A 16427-nucleotide genomic window follows, 5' to 3' on the forward strand; every position below is an offset into this window, starting at 1 on the left:
ATATGGAAAATATAATAAACGTGTAAAACCTCTGATAATATATGCTACCTAGATTAAACAGAACATAATAAAAAATAATAAGTCTCAGTCCCAGAGCCGTGCAAAAAAGTGAGAAATTGCCACAGAATTGAAGCTATGCAGATCCTAAACTAACATATGGGTACTTTCAAATTGTAAGGTAGACATTTTCTTTGTGACTTCCCGCAGCCTAATTACATGTGGTGCTCAGAGAGTGTGCACACTGTATAATTTGGTGGGTTGTTTTGACACCAGCTAAGCTCCCATTTCACAACATTTAGGAACAATTGCCTTACCTAAAGTTGGGTTTAAACAGATATTCTGGAGGCAGTTGACTCTCAAGCTGCCTGCTGTATGTTGTGTGTTCTTTTTTAGCCAAACAAGCATTATATCTTATCGACGTCTACATTTTGTTTCTGTGCTTTTTGTGTGATACATATTTTCTTGATGGAACTTCATGTTTTATTTAATTTGTTTAACACATTTGTTTGCTTATGTGATTTAGCAGTTTTTATTTTCTATTTTTTTCATATTTAAGTCAGATATTAAAATGCCTAACTTCATCCTGACAAACATTGGTGGATTGTGAAAACACCAGGATCTTTTGTTTCACATGTTGGTAATAAAAAACTAAATTACTAAGAGTAATTTGATTAGTGGAATTAACTATAATGTGACATTGTGAAAAAAAAAAATAAAAAAGTGAATGTCTTTAATTGTGAAACTAGAAGTGGCATCCACAAAAGTGTCACATGTTCCTGCTATTTAAAATATTACTTGACTACATGTACATCAGTTTTACCTTCACTCATTTTACAGGGAACTGCACATGAGCATGTCAAAGCTACTTATGACTCGGTGGGCTTTTATTTTGAAAGTCATGACCGGACGTCGCGTCTGCTGGGGTTTTTCAACTACCTTAAAAGCAGTCCGTCCCCACAGTCAGAGCGAAAGTTGTCTTCGCTTGGAAAGGTAGGGAGTCGGGACCCGCTAGCTTCCACCGGCCGCTGCTTCACACACGCTTTCTCCCGGAGAGATGAGGCGGAAAGAGAAGAGGCTGCTGCAGTTCGCCGGGCTGCTCATAGCGGCTCTTCTTTTCCTCCCCAACGTCGGGCTGTGGTCTTTGTACCGGGACCGAGTGTTCGACAACTCGCCCAACACAGTGGACGGACCGGGCGGCATCCCCCTGATACAGGTAAGAGAAGCTCGGTCACGGCGTGTGTTGTTTCTCAAACTGGAGTCCTGGGATCTTTAGGGAGTATTGAGAGAGCATAGACGCGCAATCTTTTGTCTCCTCGTCTTCCTCAATTTAAGGAACTCTCCTCTGCAGTCTGAAACAAACAACACACTCATGTGGACAGTCATTAAAACAGAAATCAGTTCAGACCGGTAGAGAATGTCTGTAATCTGCAGTAATTGCAGATTCAGGACTATGGAGAGCGCCTTTGTACTTCCAGCGCTGCTCAGGTTCAGCACCATGGAGAGCGCCGAGACTTTACGGAACAGGCAACAGAGGCTTCTTGGTTTTGTAAAACTGCAGGGATCAATCATGGAAATATCCAATCAGTCATCATCATTTAATATTTTACTGGTTTAGATGGATTATTTTCTGATCCTGGAAAGAATTAAAGCAGTTATTGTGACATTCCCAACAGCCTCTAAATAGGCTGTTAAGCGTTCATCTCCTGTAAAGTAATTTGAGCTGGTAGTTTTGTTTGCAGCTCTGTATTGTTGATCTCTGCTCTAAACAGCGTGGTTTCATCGGTTACTGCATTTAGTAATTCTGATTTTTCTTTATAATAAGCAGCTGTAGACGGTTTCATTTAATTATCATGTTTTAACTGATGTTACAGCCGTTCAGTATCTGGTCTGCAGCTATTGCAGTTGGGGACAAAAGAGGCTGCCCGTGATTATTTGCGCTGTTTTGATGGTTTATGCATGTAGGGGATAATGAGTATCACAGCCACCACAGGTTATCAGATCCTAAAGTAGTGTCTTTGAACTGTATGCTTTGTCTGACCAACTAAAAATAATAGTCGGGAAGCTGCAACCAGCAAATCTTTTGGTATTATAATCAACCTGTTATAATTTTTGAACGAGAAGAAAACTAACAGCTAGTCTACATAAAATGATGCTGAAGTACTTTGAGTCTTTGTCACTGGGATTTATAGCCCGCTGGATGTCATCTCCCTACTGTAGAAAAATGCTCTGATTAAACCACTGGTAGTGACAATTGTTTTCCTCAACTTCTCAGTGATCCTCAAGATGAGACATCATCATCAAGTTGTCCCCAGATTTCTGTTCATTGTGTATGTGTGAGAGGAAATGCCACCCATAGCTCCAAATCCAATCTACAATCAAATTGTGAAACAGCCTCTTTTCCACTTAAATGAGCATAAAAATTATAACGAGCTGTGCCATTTAAATTCATTTGAGCGATTGAGTGTGGATTCAACAGCCTATGGTAAAACTACCACTATTAAAGACAGGTCGTTTAGCCTGATTGTAACAGCCAGTACATGATCTAACTCAAAGCCCACCACCAGTTTTCTCTTATTGTTATTTGCATTGATTTCTCAGTGTCCTCGTTGTTTCAACAGAGCAGATAAAAGAAGATGTGTGCAATTGATTAGAATTCATCATAAGGTCTACTGTCTGACTGACTTAGTGACTTGTTAATATACTGGATGGTGAAGTGTAGGTCTTATTATTCTCCGTAACACTGCATTGGGATTCATGGCTCAATTGCTGTAAGTTTGTTGTTTTGAAATGCAGATAACATCTTTTGAAGAGGGTTCATGGAAACATTCTTCTTTGTGAATCAATACTATAGATTTGTTTCAGCCTTTCAGTTGACTTTTATTCATATCAGAGTCCTCAGTCATTTATTGCTAAAAATGCCTTTGTGGCACAGTGTTGTGTATTATAATGTGTTGTTGTTGTAAACTAACTCTCAGGTGCTTTATGATGTGGAACAAATTTCATTTGTTATCATCCTGAGTCAATTTTTTTGCATAGATTGCCTTAATATCCCTCAAGATTGCAACAACACAAAGGCTAATTATACAATATATCCTCATTTCTGACAGTGTTTGTGATGAATATACTGTGAGAGTGAGATCATATTTATATGTATTCTTTTTCAGTGTTTTTTGTTGATGGGTTTTAGGCATACAATGTACTGTGCAGGGTCATCCTGGTAGGCTGTTGTTTGTCAAGGCAGGGATCTGTCGTTGTAGTACTGTTCTGGCTCACATCATACAGCAACACGGTCTGCAGATGGAGAGAGTCCTAGTGACTTTCACTAATTGCTGGGTTGTGCTTTTCAATTCCTGGCTCCTCTTCTCTTCATGTCGAAGTGTTCTCGGGCCAAACGCTAAGCCCCAAATTGCTCCCAATGGTCAAGCCAGCAGCTTGCATGGTAGCTCACTGCCACCAGTGTGGTAGTTTGTGAATAAGAGGCAAATTGTAAAGTGCTCCGGATAAAAGTCTTCACTCAACCAAACCATAAACAATAAAGTGTCAAATCAGATTTCTTTATAACAGTGATTTCTGATGGTTTTGGAAGACAAACAATGTCGCCCTGCCAATTAGTTCACCAGATCAGAAAAATATGTGTCACTTGGAGGGTATCATTTCATTTGCAAGACTTGTTTAATATTTTTTTCACACGACTTACACAAGACTTGAAGTCTGTCTCAACACTCTTGTTGCATTGCCTCTGGATGACTTGTAGAGCGATGTTTCTACATCTCTTCTTCTCTATGGTGGCTGTAGAGAAGGTGGTGAGTGAAATAGGATCACATCTGATACAGTAGGTGTGATGGCTGGATCTATGTCAATTAGACCCAGTTTGCAAAATATAATATATAATATTTGAGACTGTGCTCCCAAGAACAATGAGAGCTTCAGTTGTTTCAGGAAGTGTTCCAAAGTGACATTAGGTCACAAAGTCCTCAAATGGCTGAAGTAATTATGATCTATGAGATGAAGTCAGGTGACCCATGTAGGAATAAGATCAGAGTGGATGGAGAGGTCAACAAAACACTGGATTTTTACACAAGAGACAGTTGTTTGGTTTACTTTTCAAACCAACAGTCAATAAAACCCTTACCATAGTGTTATCACATCATAAAACAGACTTATTTTTTTTTTATCATTCGAGAAGACCCCGAGTCAATTTGCATTTTGTCTGTCAAATCTCCTGCTTTTGTGTCTTAGCAGCATCACTGTACACAACATGGCAGGCTGTAAACTTTACAAACCACAAAATTACTACAGAAACTCCAGAGAGGAGTGATAATTAACAAAGGGCAGCATGGCGTCGGACAGTGGTTGCTCTGATGCTCCCTGCTGTAGTCTGTTGACTGTCAGCGAAGTCAGCTAAACCACTTTTAAACCAATTCAATTCAAACCAGACAGCAATGCAAACTCTTCTACTGTTGTCTTCCAAGATTGACTCTTAGGCTGACAGTGCTATCAACAGCCCGGCAGGAGAGACACTCTGTGGTGCGCTGGGATTTTATTCCTGAAATATGTTTTCACATCACAGGCAACGAAGAAAGGCATTACAACATGAGATAGGCTAAAACATGACACTCATGCAGCTGCATTTCGTTTTCTGTGAGTTTAGTATGGCACTGAACTGCAAATTAAGGAACAAATTGTTGAATCTTTGTATTGAACAGCCTGACAACTGACTTACAAAGTTCTGAGTCATGTACTGCCCTACATATTTGTGACTTTACCCACTTCCCTTTTCTTTCCACAAACTTGGTTACGGTTAAGTGTGCTTCATGTGTAATTGAAGGTAGCAATGAAAAAGAGTGCATGGTCAGTATAGCACAATAGCTTTTCAAGTAGCATTGAGCTACCTTGAACAGATGATTGGCTGATGTGAGGCATCTAAGTTTGTCTTCCTTTTCAAGTACTTATTTTTTTAACACTGTAAACATTTGTAAAGTTCTATATACTGGAGTTAACTGAAAAATCTCATAACTTGCAGGTAGGAAATTGGTTTGGTAGTCTATCACCAGGCAATACTAACATTTGTCTTGTTTTAGCTTCTAATATAACACAGATGCTCTTTTACACTGCTGGAAACTGGCTGCAAGCATTCATCTTCTGTTCTGTTTGTATTGTAAACCTTTAATAGCAACAGACAAATGGAACAAAGGACAAATGAGGAAAAAGGACGAAACAATATTTGTGTTTGTGTTCTGTGTTTGAGTGCTCCCTGTGGGCTGTTATGGCTTCACTGAAGTAGCTAAAAATCAATACCGTTATCCCATTCAGCCTTTTCCCACATAAGTCTTGTTAGAGACATTTGTAGCGGATATTTTGTTCCCCTTGTTGGTTTCTTTCTGCTTCACTTGTAGACGATACAGTGCTTAAACCCTCAGAATCAGATCAGAGTGGATTAAATACAAACAGAATGAGCTGCCAACTCATTCATACACAATCTCTCCCACTGATTAGATAAAATAGAATATAAATGAACAGCATTCATAAATATTGTTTTTTAAAGATTTATTTACCCAGGGAAGGCGGGAGAAGAACTCCTCATTTATATTTATTTGGTTTCACTTTGTCACAAGTAGTTTGCTGTTCATACATTGCTGGTCGAACAGCCATGCCTATGTCAAAAAGTGTCCAAACATGTAATGAAACTTCTCTTGCAGCTTAATCCACTTCTTAATCCACCATTGACCCATATGTTCAGTATAGTCAGAAACTCATAGTTTCTCCATCATTATTAAATACATCATCTCCTCATAGGTCTGAAACTCGGCCAAAAGTAGAGTGTTTAGAAATTCACAGCTGCTGTCATCTGCAAAGGATCAGATTTCACTCTTTTCAGACCCATCTTTTAAGTTGGTTAGTATTCTATACTCAAAAGCTACAATATTTGTTGGAATAGTCCTTTTAGGGCAACATAGCAGTAGCAGTTGAGACTGGAGAGAGCATGACTGCCTGAAGCTGCTCTGCAGAGACTGAAAATTAAGTAGGAGGGACACTTTTTCTAGAAGTTGTTGATTCATTTTTAAATGCTAGTTTTCAATACTATGAGAAAATAAAAAAAGATATTTCACTTAAATTTGATTTGTGTAGCATTTGTCTAGATATGTTGAAAATTATTGCTTTCCATGCGGCGTAAGTGGCTCCTTGCGCCCTCATTTGAGTCCCTTCCATAGGTTTGTATGAGAGAGGAAACTAATTATGTATTCACTGCTTTTGAACAGTCAGTATTCCTTTTACTGCCCCCTCAGATCAAACCAATCACCAAACAGACTCACTCTGAAAGGGTGTTGCTGTCTGGTAAAAACCTGCCGTATAGGATACACCTGTGGCTCTCTCCATTCAAGGAATTGGACCATCTTCAGTGATCTCGCTGAATGAAAAAGGACTTGTTGTTGAGCATATTAAACTTCTGGCCACACCCCACAAACAGTGATATGATAGTGATTAAGTTGTGGGTAGAAGTGTGAAATTGTTTAACGTTTTAAGGCTAAAAAGAACAGCAGGACTTCTGTGTGTGAGTTGAGTTTGAGTTGATTTTATTATTACATTCTAAATATTTTTTTTTTTTCCAAATTTTGCTGTGAAACGAGGTGAAAAATGAGGAATCAAAAAGCTGGTTTTGCTTGCTCTCATATGAAGAAAAATGGCCTTGGGGTAACTAGCCCTACATTGCACACACCGATGTGGTTAAATGCCTTTCAGCAGCACACTGACAACTCTGTGTGTTAAACCAATTTATTTGCTCCTCTTAACCATACTGAGCATTGATCTCTGTAGTGGAGGGAGGGAGCAGCCGTCTCTGGCTACTGGGCTCAGCACAACACAGCACGACTCAGGCCCGGCAGAGCAGAGTAAGTCTGCTTTAGTATGGAGAGATGCTGGGGGAGGATTGGGTGAGTCAGTGTAGGCCACATTTGTCCTGTAGTAGCCCGATATTGAACAAAGCCAATCTCATAAGCAACAAGCAGAGACAAGTCACTCATCTGTAGCCTGAATTCTGCTGACAGAGAGACATTCACAGCAGAGGGAGAGAGAAGACTGCAGGGCCGCTACTGCTACTACCTGTTATGTGACTTAGAGCTTCATTTGTAGCTCTAAAAACATAAAGCTGACAAAGGGATGCTGTTTGTGTTGCCTTCATCACCACAACACAGCTCTGCCTCTTGACTCACTCACTCAGTAAATTTGGCTAATGAAAACACCTACACTACAGGTTCTGTTGTAGATGTCTGCCTATGTTCAATCTCAACAAATAAAGGCACTGCAACACTGCATAATCTGAGATCACAGTGCAAATTTTCATACCTACACCACGAAATAAAACACAATTCTCATTGTCCCCCAAAACCAACCATTTGACTATTCCAAGAACTCATGCATTAGATTTATTTTAAAAAGTTGATAAACAGTGTGCATACAGACACGCAAGGTACCCTTTGGTGTCAGCTTGAGGTGCATCAGGCTGTCATCCTGTTCCAATGTATGCCATTCGCTTCAAGTGACATAGTGTAAAGAGCAATAAAGTCTGCATACGGAGGTGATGGATGGGTAAAAAAAAAACACAGGACTTTCACCAAGGAGACTGAGGTTAGTGTGTCAAACCAAAAGTCAGCTAAAGTTTTTTCTTAACGTTAAGTAATGGAAACGTACGTAAGTGACGTGACTTGCAAGATGTGGCTTGCTTCCAAAATTACAAATCCAGATTTTTTCTTAAAGAAGTTTTGTTGCTTAAACCTAACCAAAGTGTGACATATCGTTAACAGTGTTAAAAAGGCATCTCATACAGATGCTAAAGGGTACCTTGTGCTTCTGTATGATTTGCCAAGGGGCTTGACAAAACAGCAATGATATTTGCAGACCAATCACTGGCACTTGGTGTATTACTGAAGTTTGGAGCTGGTCTGTGCTGCCTGTACAGAACAGGGAGTCAGGGGCTGATAGTGGCGCCTGTCAGCTTCGCCTCTAGCGGGACAGAAAGCCGCTCTTTGAGCTGGCAGCACAGCGGCTCAGCACTTAATGGCCACCATACAGTATTTCTGTGTTTTTATTCCCCTGCCTTTGTCGTCTCCCTCAGACATGATAATAAAGAGCTTATTTGAACAGCTCATATGGGTTTGGATGGGAGCCAGCGGAGGCTGTGATCCCAGCACTGCCAACACAGCTGTAAATTACTACTGATGTACACAGCAGGTCCATCCAGAACATGCTTATAGCTCATGGTGTGTTTTTTGTGATCCTTTGTTGGCAAGGCAAAATGTTGTGCATGGATGCTCAAATCAATTTTTTTTTTTAATGTACCCATAGCAGCGCCACCTACACAAGTTCACCTCATTCCTCAAATTAAAGGGGAGTAAAATTTGCTGTTACTTCACCCTCAGAGTTTTGTTGAAATGAGAACTTTTTAAAACAAAATAAAAACAAAAACAAACCTCCCACTGACTTTGATAATTGAGTTTTATGGCTATAACAAGGTCAAGGAAGAAGGTTTTAAAGCTTTGAAGCAGCCAGGGCAGCCTTACGGTATGTACTTAACAGGCTTTCAAAAAAAAAACAGTTTGCAATAGTGTGTGAATATATATATGTATCAAAGTGCTCAGTCACAGTAATATGAGTTTAAATTCAGATATCTGCATGTATCCACCAACAGTTTTTAATAATAACCTTAAAGCTGTTTGGGGGCTCTCTGTAGTCAGCTGTTAGCAGGTGATAGCGGGACTGCTTTTAGCTGGAGGTGTGTTTGTGTACAGTTGAGCTGTTGGCCCTCCTTAGTGTGGGTTAGTGAGGTCCTTTCTTGTTATTTGTGCATATAAACAACTCACTGTGTATCTGTCCTCTCAGTGTGTACCACTCCTCGACAGTTTTCTTTCGGTGTTGTCTGTTTGTTTACTACAGTATGTACATGCATATCTGAATATGTGCAGAGCCTGAAAGCTACAAAGAAAGAGAGAGAGAGAGAGAGAGAGAGAGAGAGAGAGAGAGAGAGAGAGAGAGAGAGATTCCAAAGCCAAAAGCCTGCTCTCTTCTGGTTTAAGTCCACCGCAGTTTCAGATTTTCATCACTATTTTTGAATTGGGGATTTGCTCCTATTCAGCCACAACAGCTTTGGGAAGGTCTGGTTTTATTCAGTTCTTCCACAGCAAACTGGGAAAACCACTCCATTTTGGACCTGGCTTTGTGCATTGGTGTAATATCAAGCAGACTGTAGTATTCGTAAACAAGGTCATGATGTTGAAATGACATATATTGAGCTTATTAAACACCCTGATATGGGTAGCATCCAACCATGGATAAATATATATGCAACATTCACAGTTTGCAATGGTCACTTTCTCTCTTTTCCTTGTTTGTATTTTTGTAAAACAAATGAATAAATAAAATAAAAATGAAACCTTCACTTATCTAATGACTGACAAGCTGAGAAAAAGATGCTTGATGTGACATTTTCTGGAAAGTTAAACCTTTTGCTAGAATTGCTGCACTCTGCCAAATAAAGCCACCGGGTGCAGCGCCTTTTAAAAGAGCAGCTGCAGTTTGAGTGCCTCGTGGCTGCTTCTCCTTGCTTTCGGTGCAGTTAGGGAAAAACAACAATAACAACAACAACAAAAACCACTGTGAGTGCTGAATCCATCTATCACAATGCCCTCATGTCCCTGCCTTCATTGTAGATCTTTACTATGATTAAATAGTTGAAATAAAATGGGAGCGGGGGCCTTCATCTGGATTCATCTCTGACCGTTTCATGGGAACAGCAGGGGCTCCAAACATTATCACAATCCATCAATATCTGAGCAGAAAGTCTGAGACCATAGGAGGCAGAGAATTCCATGAGTCCTGGCCTCTCTCTGGTCGCTCTCTCTCAGCGGGACTAATGACTCCTTTTGGGAGATAATGGACTGCACAATGGCCTCTCTGAGCTCCTCTTTGAGGGGGGTTTGGAGTGCCCCACTGCAGGATCCTCTGCCTGGAGGTCCTCTGCCTCAAGCTCATGTCTGGCTGAGACAGGATGGAGAACGGACGCCTAGAGGGATTTGCATCTGTATCACGACAGGACTGCTTAACCCAGAACAGTATACTGTATGTGCTCCTTCCCTGAGGGTGTAGTTAAAACAGACACACACATCTATTTTTGATGGTGTCTTTCATGACTCAAGTGGGATGATAATGTATCTTCCCCCTGCTGGATGTGTAAGTAGGGAATTATTTACAAACATATTAGCTATAGCAACTTTAAAGTATGGAAATATGTGAGTTCTTATGCCCTCTATTGGCCAAAATAAAATAAAAATCAATGAATGCAGCTTTTCTACATGTGAATAAAGCATTTTCAGCCAATGTTGTGACTTGTGAATGGTCCTGAAACTTATTCATCTGTCTCTTGCCTGGCCTCTCACTGAACTGAAGCAGGAGTAGGTCAGTTAGTGCACACTGAAGTTTCTTGTTCTTAGAAAAGGTAACGGGGGATTTGTAAGCCTCCAGCACAGATTGACTTGTCTGTGAAGTGGCTGAAGGTGGAGGAGGAGGAGCAGTGGGATGAAGTGGAACAGAAAAGACAGGTAATTGTGTCTCTGGGGTTTGAGGTGGATCTGTCTGCGATCTGACAGAACAGGAAGGGGAGGAAAAAAGAACAGAAAAGCTTCCTTTTCTCACTCCGCAAGAGGAGAGGAAACAGAAAAGGGAAGTATTGACCCAAGGTGGTCTGATTCGTCTTCCTCAGAGAATGAACGGGCAGCTCTGTTCTTATCAGACTTACCGCACTGCTGGTAATACCAGCTTCTCCTCTACACCAAACAAAGGCAGTCCAATAGAAGTGCTCTATCTCTCCATGTTCACTCCTCATCTTTGTTCAGCACAGCAGATCTGAATGCAAGTGAAAACAAGCAAAGGGTTGTCTGTTCAAAAGTGGGTCCCACTGAAATAAGAAAGTAAACGTGCCTTGCAAAGATGCAACAACCATTGGAGCTAAAATTGATTTCGAGCTTTTAAAAGGTATCACAAAGCTTAGCAATGTTTAGCAATTTATTTACACTATAACTTTTTATCTTTTTTTCTATTCAGTATTGTACAACAGTGTAACAACATCCCTAATTGAAGTTACCAGTGCTTTGGTATAAGGACTAATGAACAATAACCTGGACTCCATAATGCCAAAGGATGACAAACACAAACAGGCAATAACCAAATGAACTAAATGTAAGAGATACTTTCATATTCTTATATCTGCACCATAATGGGACAACAAATGCAAAATTTGTCCTGAGCATGGTGCCAGAGGAAAATTCAAATTCAGTCTAATTCAATTTAATTTGTGTAGTGCCAGACCATAACAGAAGTTACCCTTCTCAAATAGAGCATGTCTAGACTGTATTCCTTATAAAATGATTAACAAAGACACAAAATCCCCACCATGAAAAAGCACTTGGTGACAATGGTGAGGAAAAACCTCTTTTTAAGAGGAAAAAACCTTGAGCAGATCCTGGCTCGATGGGAGGCAGTCTGCTCGACCAGTTGGGGTAAGAGAGAGAGGGTGTTAAAAAAAAGACTGACAGCATCAGTTTTTTTAGCAAGTTCCCCAAAGTGTTAATCTTCAAGTGATGTGGCAAACAGAACATCAGACTTTATGATAGGAGATCTGTTTCTAAACAACAGTCAACATCTTTCTCAACCATGACCATGATGTTTTCTTACCTTAAATGACCAGTGTGTAGGACTTAGTGGTATCTAGTGGTGAATTTGCAGAATTCTTGCTTCCAAAGCACGTATGAAAACGTATGGTAGCTGCAATTATACTTGATTAAAAATCAGAGAATTACAAAAGTAGTCTGATTGTCTGTACTAAATTGAATATATTTTAGATTTTCACTCACAATGTTGGACCAATAGACCAACAGCCATCCCACTAGTGTGAATAAAAAAATGTATTTACTGTATATGTACTGCAGACTTTAATAATAACAGTGGGTACATTGGGTCCATACATATTGCATGCTTTCCCACTGGGCATTAAACCTATCCCGGCATTATTAATGCTATGCCTGACTCATACAAGACAAGTTTGTGTAAAGTCAAGTAGCCGAGAGAAAAGCAAAGCTCACATTTTCTAGACAATTCTCTCGAGCTAGAGCCAGCAGTAGCTTCTACAGTAAAGTAAGACATACATCTGATCTTTCACAATTGAAAACACAAACAGGTACAGTGTTGTGATTTAATCCTCGTTTCTGCCAAGAAACACTCTCATCATTAGTTTAAATATTTATTGTAAATCGTTGACTTGGCAGTTTCGTTATACTCTTGGGAAAGCTTCTAGCTGCAATAATACAGCATAACAGCCTGCAATACATAGCAGTATGATAAATAACATACAGAGAGCAATACAAACAATACCACACAGATTTATTCAGAAAAGACCTACAGGGTGCTTTCAAACAGAGACGACAAAACATTTAAAGGTTGGACATTAACCACCACTCTTGGGTTTAGCTTTTTCTCAGCAAAGTTTTCTGCTATGCTTTAATAGACAATTTAAGACCTCAGAGGTCAGTGGCATTTTGTTATGAGTTTGCTGTCACTTATTTCTCAGGAGAAAAGTTTCTCCCTTGTTCCATAATGCATCCACTGAAGAATAAAGCCGCTGCCACAAAACATGATGAGGTAAGTCTTTTCAGAAAAGGTGATACCTCAGAGGTCAGGATTGCATGGCATTTCCATTCATTGTGGTTTCCATTGGTTTTTGAGGTGCTGAAGACCTTTTCAAGTCTCGTCAGGTGAGACGTGTAAGACATTTTCAGAAACCAGTGGGAGATGGCACAAACAGTTAGCAGAAATGTCAAGAATAAAAGGTGCTGAGTATTCTCCATTCAGCATTTTTGTAATTTTTGACAAAATGAGTCTTTAATTTCACTCCGAAGTAAAGTAAAGCAGGCTTCGCAAGTTGTTTGCAATTTTGTCCTCTGAAAGGGCAACTGTCATCGGGCAATTGTATTGGCTGTAGCTAACTAGCTAATTAAGCTAATGTTAGCCTCATGAGTGGACTAAATGATTAAATGATTAAAATGTGATGACCATAACTCAACTGTTTGTGTTTGTGTTTAGCTTGCTGCATAGCTGTGTGAAATAATCCTCAAAACCCCCGAGTGTAGTTCAGTCAGACAACTCATGTTTGAAATGTTTATTAAAGCAGTATAGCATATTTAGATTTTGGCATCTAGGCTCCGACCTCATCTCTCCCCGCAGATATGTTTACATAGAGATATTGGGGAGTGATGCGCAAATACCTTAACCTCTAGCCGGAGCCTACAGGTGGATGCTGGGGTGGTGGTGGGGCTTACAGCGCAGCAGGCGTCAATAGCTTACAGAGTAGCAGCGATGTGATGCAAGGCAACAGCGGCATTGGCAAAGCAGAGGGAAAGCTGGGATATTTTGCAGCTTAAATATTGAAGATTGGAAGGGTGCGCTTGGTTAGTGATTATGGAATAAGGCATGTCGTGTGTATAGAAGTGCAGCTCGAGTTGACTGCCTGAACTAGCTCGCAGGCTTTGCTCCATTTACGGTTGCTAACCTGTGATTGGACAATCACTATCTGGAGGACATTGTGTTGTGAAAAAAACTCTGACTCTGTCCGTGGTGCTGAAACAAATCAAACTCAGCTGTTTTTGTGTGTTTTGGCAATATATCACTTTCTTTTTAACATACACAGACCAAAATCCATAAAAAACACTTCAAAGTGGAACTCATAATGTTTATCCCCACCCCGGGACAGACACTTAGCAAGCAGCAACCAGATGAATAGATGAATAGACCATTAAAAGCCTACATGAAAGTTAATTAGTGATCACTCATGCAGGTGAAATTGACCACTTTCCCCTTCGTCTTTTTCTGTCTCTCTCTGCTGTAAGCTGAATGTTTTTCTTGATAAAGTATGAATTACCATTGAGGCCTGTCACTTATCTGACTCAGTGCTTTGTAATTAATGATTGATGGTGATAAAACATGGGCTGCGTGGCTCATGGTGTAGCTCCTGTCATGCCCTATTAGCTAGGTTAGGCTGCACCTTGAATATTGATGGAATAGAAAAGAGCCTAGTGCAGAAATTTGTTTGTGGCAGCATGAAGGCTCGTCCCAGTGATAATGGCCATTAGGAAGGAAGCAGCAGAGCACACAGTGGGAAGGCTGAAAAAGCAACACAAAGAGCAGATTAAAGATGGCTCTGTTACAGTTTTTTTTTTCTTTTTGTACAATGTGAATACCACTTAATCCAGCTTTTATGATGTAGGGATTGGTGATGTGGTTGATACTACACAATACAGGCCTGCAGGAGTGGAGATTCATTCCTTTATTTGAAATCCTACCCCACATTGCCAGTTGAATTGGATTTGTTTGAAGAAGGGTCAGGGAACCTTGGGGGTTTTGTTTAGTGAGGTAGCCGCAGGTGAGGCACTGTGAGAGAGAAGACAAATCATGGTAAGGTTTGTGGAAAGCTTTGTTTGTATCTTTAAACAATAGATTGACTGGCTGCCTGAATTTCTGTATGTCTGAGATGAGATAGACGTTATGTTGCAATTAATACCCAATTGATACTAAAACAGTGACGTTGGCTTTTAATTTGATTTGCTCAACATCTATTCTCTAACCTGCGATGAAAGGTGTTTCGATTCATGAATTTAATTTATCTTAATGTAATACCTAAAGCTGCAGTAACTGGAAAAAAAAACACACACACAAAACACTATGTGGACACATGCCCTTATTTCTTATTTACCAACAATAAATAGAAGTGATGAACAGCAGTTGACCAAAAATAATGTCTGTGGCCTCACTGTGGGTGTAGAAATGAATCCACACATAAATGTTCTTCTTGTATGATTTTCTTGTATGATTGTTAAATTTTGCCTAGCCCTTTAAATTCAGAAGGACTGACACCAAAACAGAATATGAAACACCACTGCACTCTCACACCTGTACTCTAGTATGTTCAAAATGTAATATACTGCAGTATTTCTTGTATTTCAATTTTGTTGTATGGAATTCTTGTGCTGCATTTTCCTGTTATTCATCAGCTCTAGTTTGGTTTCTACTGTAACCCCAAGAGAAAAGGCACTCACTTTAGCTGTGCACTGGTGTGATGCAGAATGACAGTAAATTCAAACTGAACTAAACTGAATTCAATTGGAGTGAAATGAATTGAATGAAAATGAATGTGCCTGTATGGTGGGGAGGAAATGGATGTTCCACTAGAATGCTGGGTTAATGTGGTGTCCAGTCTCATTTTGTGCATATTAGTGTTGAGTAATTACGACAGCTTTTCTGGGAGTTAAATTCCCCTGGCTGTTTGTTCCCTGCAAGGTCCTCTACATCTGCTGGCACAGTCGCTTCCTTTTAGTTGGTAACACACAGATGGACACTCGCTTCATGTCAGGTTCTGGTGTGACACACAAAGAGGGAATAGGAAGCAAAAAGAGGATGAAGATGTGAGACAATTATACTGGCTACTACTAAAAGAGCACAGAAACAGAAAATGCAACATAAAATGGTGACAACCTTATAAACACAAATATTTAGCCTGAATCTTGTGAGGAAAGCTACTCGTCTTGCAGACCCAAATCAATGCTGAATAAATTTATGTGACGCTCTTTATTCCTGCCTTCATTTAGCTTGCAGGGTGGTAGTGGCGGCTGCTCCGGTTCAATAAGCTCCACATACAAATCATTCATAATTGACCACATCACTAACACCATCAATCAGAATAATTAGCCAATTTTAATGAGCCTTTTTAAAAGAGGTGGTACTGAACAATCGGCATGCTGATTTTCCGCAATTAATTTAACTAAACAAATGGCTGTGTGTAATTAAGCTTTGTTTTGCATCAAATCCAGCCAGTCTGTCAGTCAAAACTGTCAGTTTAACCACTTGTTGCCTCTCGAACACAACTGTGGCTAACAGCATTTATCATAAAATGAAATTTTTCTATGTAACTACTACTTTTCATCACAGTCACAGATTAATTGTTTTAATTTGGTTGCATATTTATTCTCAGTCCAGTTTTATTATTATTCAGCTTTTATTATTATTTTTTGTATTATTATTCAGGGGACACACTGATTTCAGAGGAGGTTATGGCTATTTGATTTAAAAAAGATGCAATAAAACCGAAATAACTGCATATTGTCCAGAAGGACCTCAATGAATCATTAACAAAGTATGACATATTTGAAAAGAATTTTCCTCTCCCTGTGAAGTTTAATTGTCAGTGCATTAGTTGCAGTTTGACATGCTCAAATTCAGGAAATTGCCAGTTGTTGCGCTGGCGGTAGCCGGTTGGAAAATTGTAACATATTTTATAACCTTAGTTTAACTAACATCCGACAGCACACGTATAGTATAATTTCCTATTA

General features: G+C 39.7%; 1 protein-coding gene across 2 annotated transcripts in view; it reads left to right on the forward strand.

The window, feature by feature from the left end:
* The first annotated feature begins 983 nt into the window (after positions 1-983).
* Positions 984-16427, forward strand: part of LOC127363484 (polypeptide N-acetylgalactosaminyltransferase 10) — a 329736-nt gene continuing 314292 nt past the window's right edge. Inside the window, exon 1 of one of the 2 annotated variants that reach the window (XR_007884870.1) lies at positions 984-1213. Coding sequence is in view for 1 of the 2 variants with exons in the window: in XM_051399975.1 (XP_051255935.1) it covers positions 1055-1213 (159 nt within the window). In the remaining variant the exon portion in view is untranslated. The remainder of the gene's footprint in view (positions 1214-16427) is intronic. The other variant, XM_051399975.1, reaches the window with a different exon arrangement.

The sequence above is a fragment of the Dicentrarchus labrax genome, unplaced genomic scaffold, assembly GCF_905237075.1.
Source record: "Dicentrarchus labrax unplaced genomic scaffold, dlabrax2021, whole genome shotgun sequence".
Classification (NCBI taxonomy): Eukaryota; Metazoa; Chordata; class Actinopteri; family Moronidae; genus Dicentrarchus; species Dicentrarchus labrax.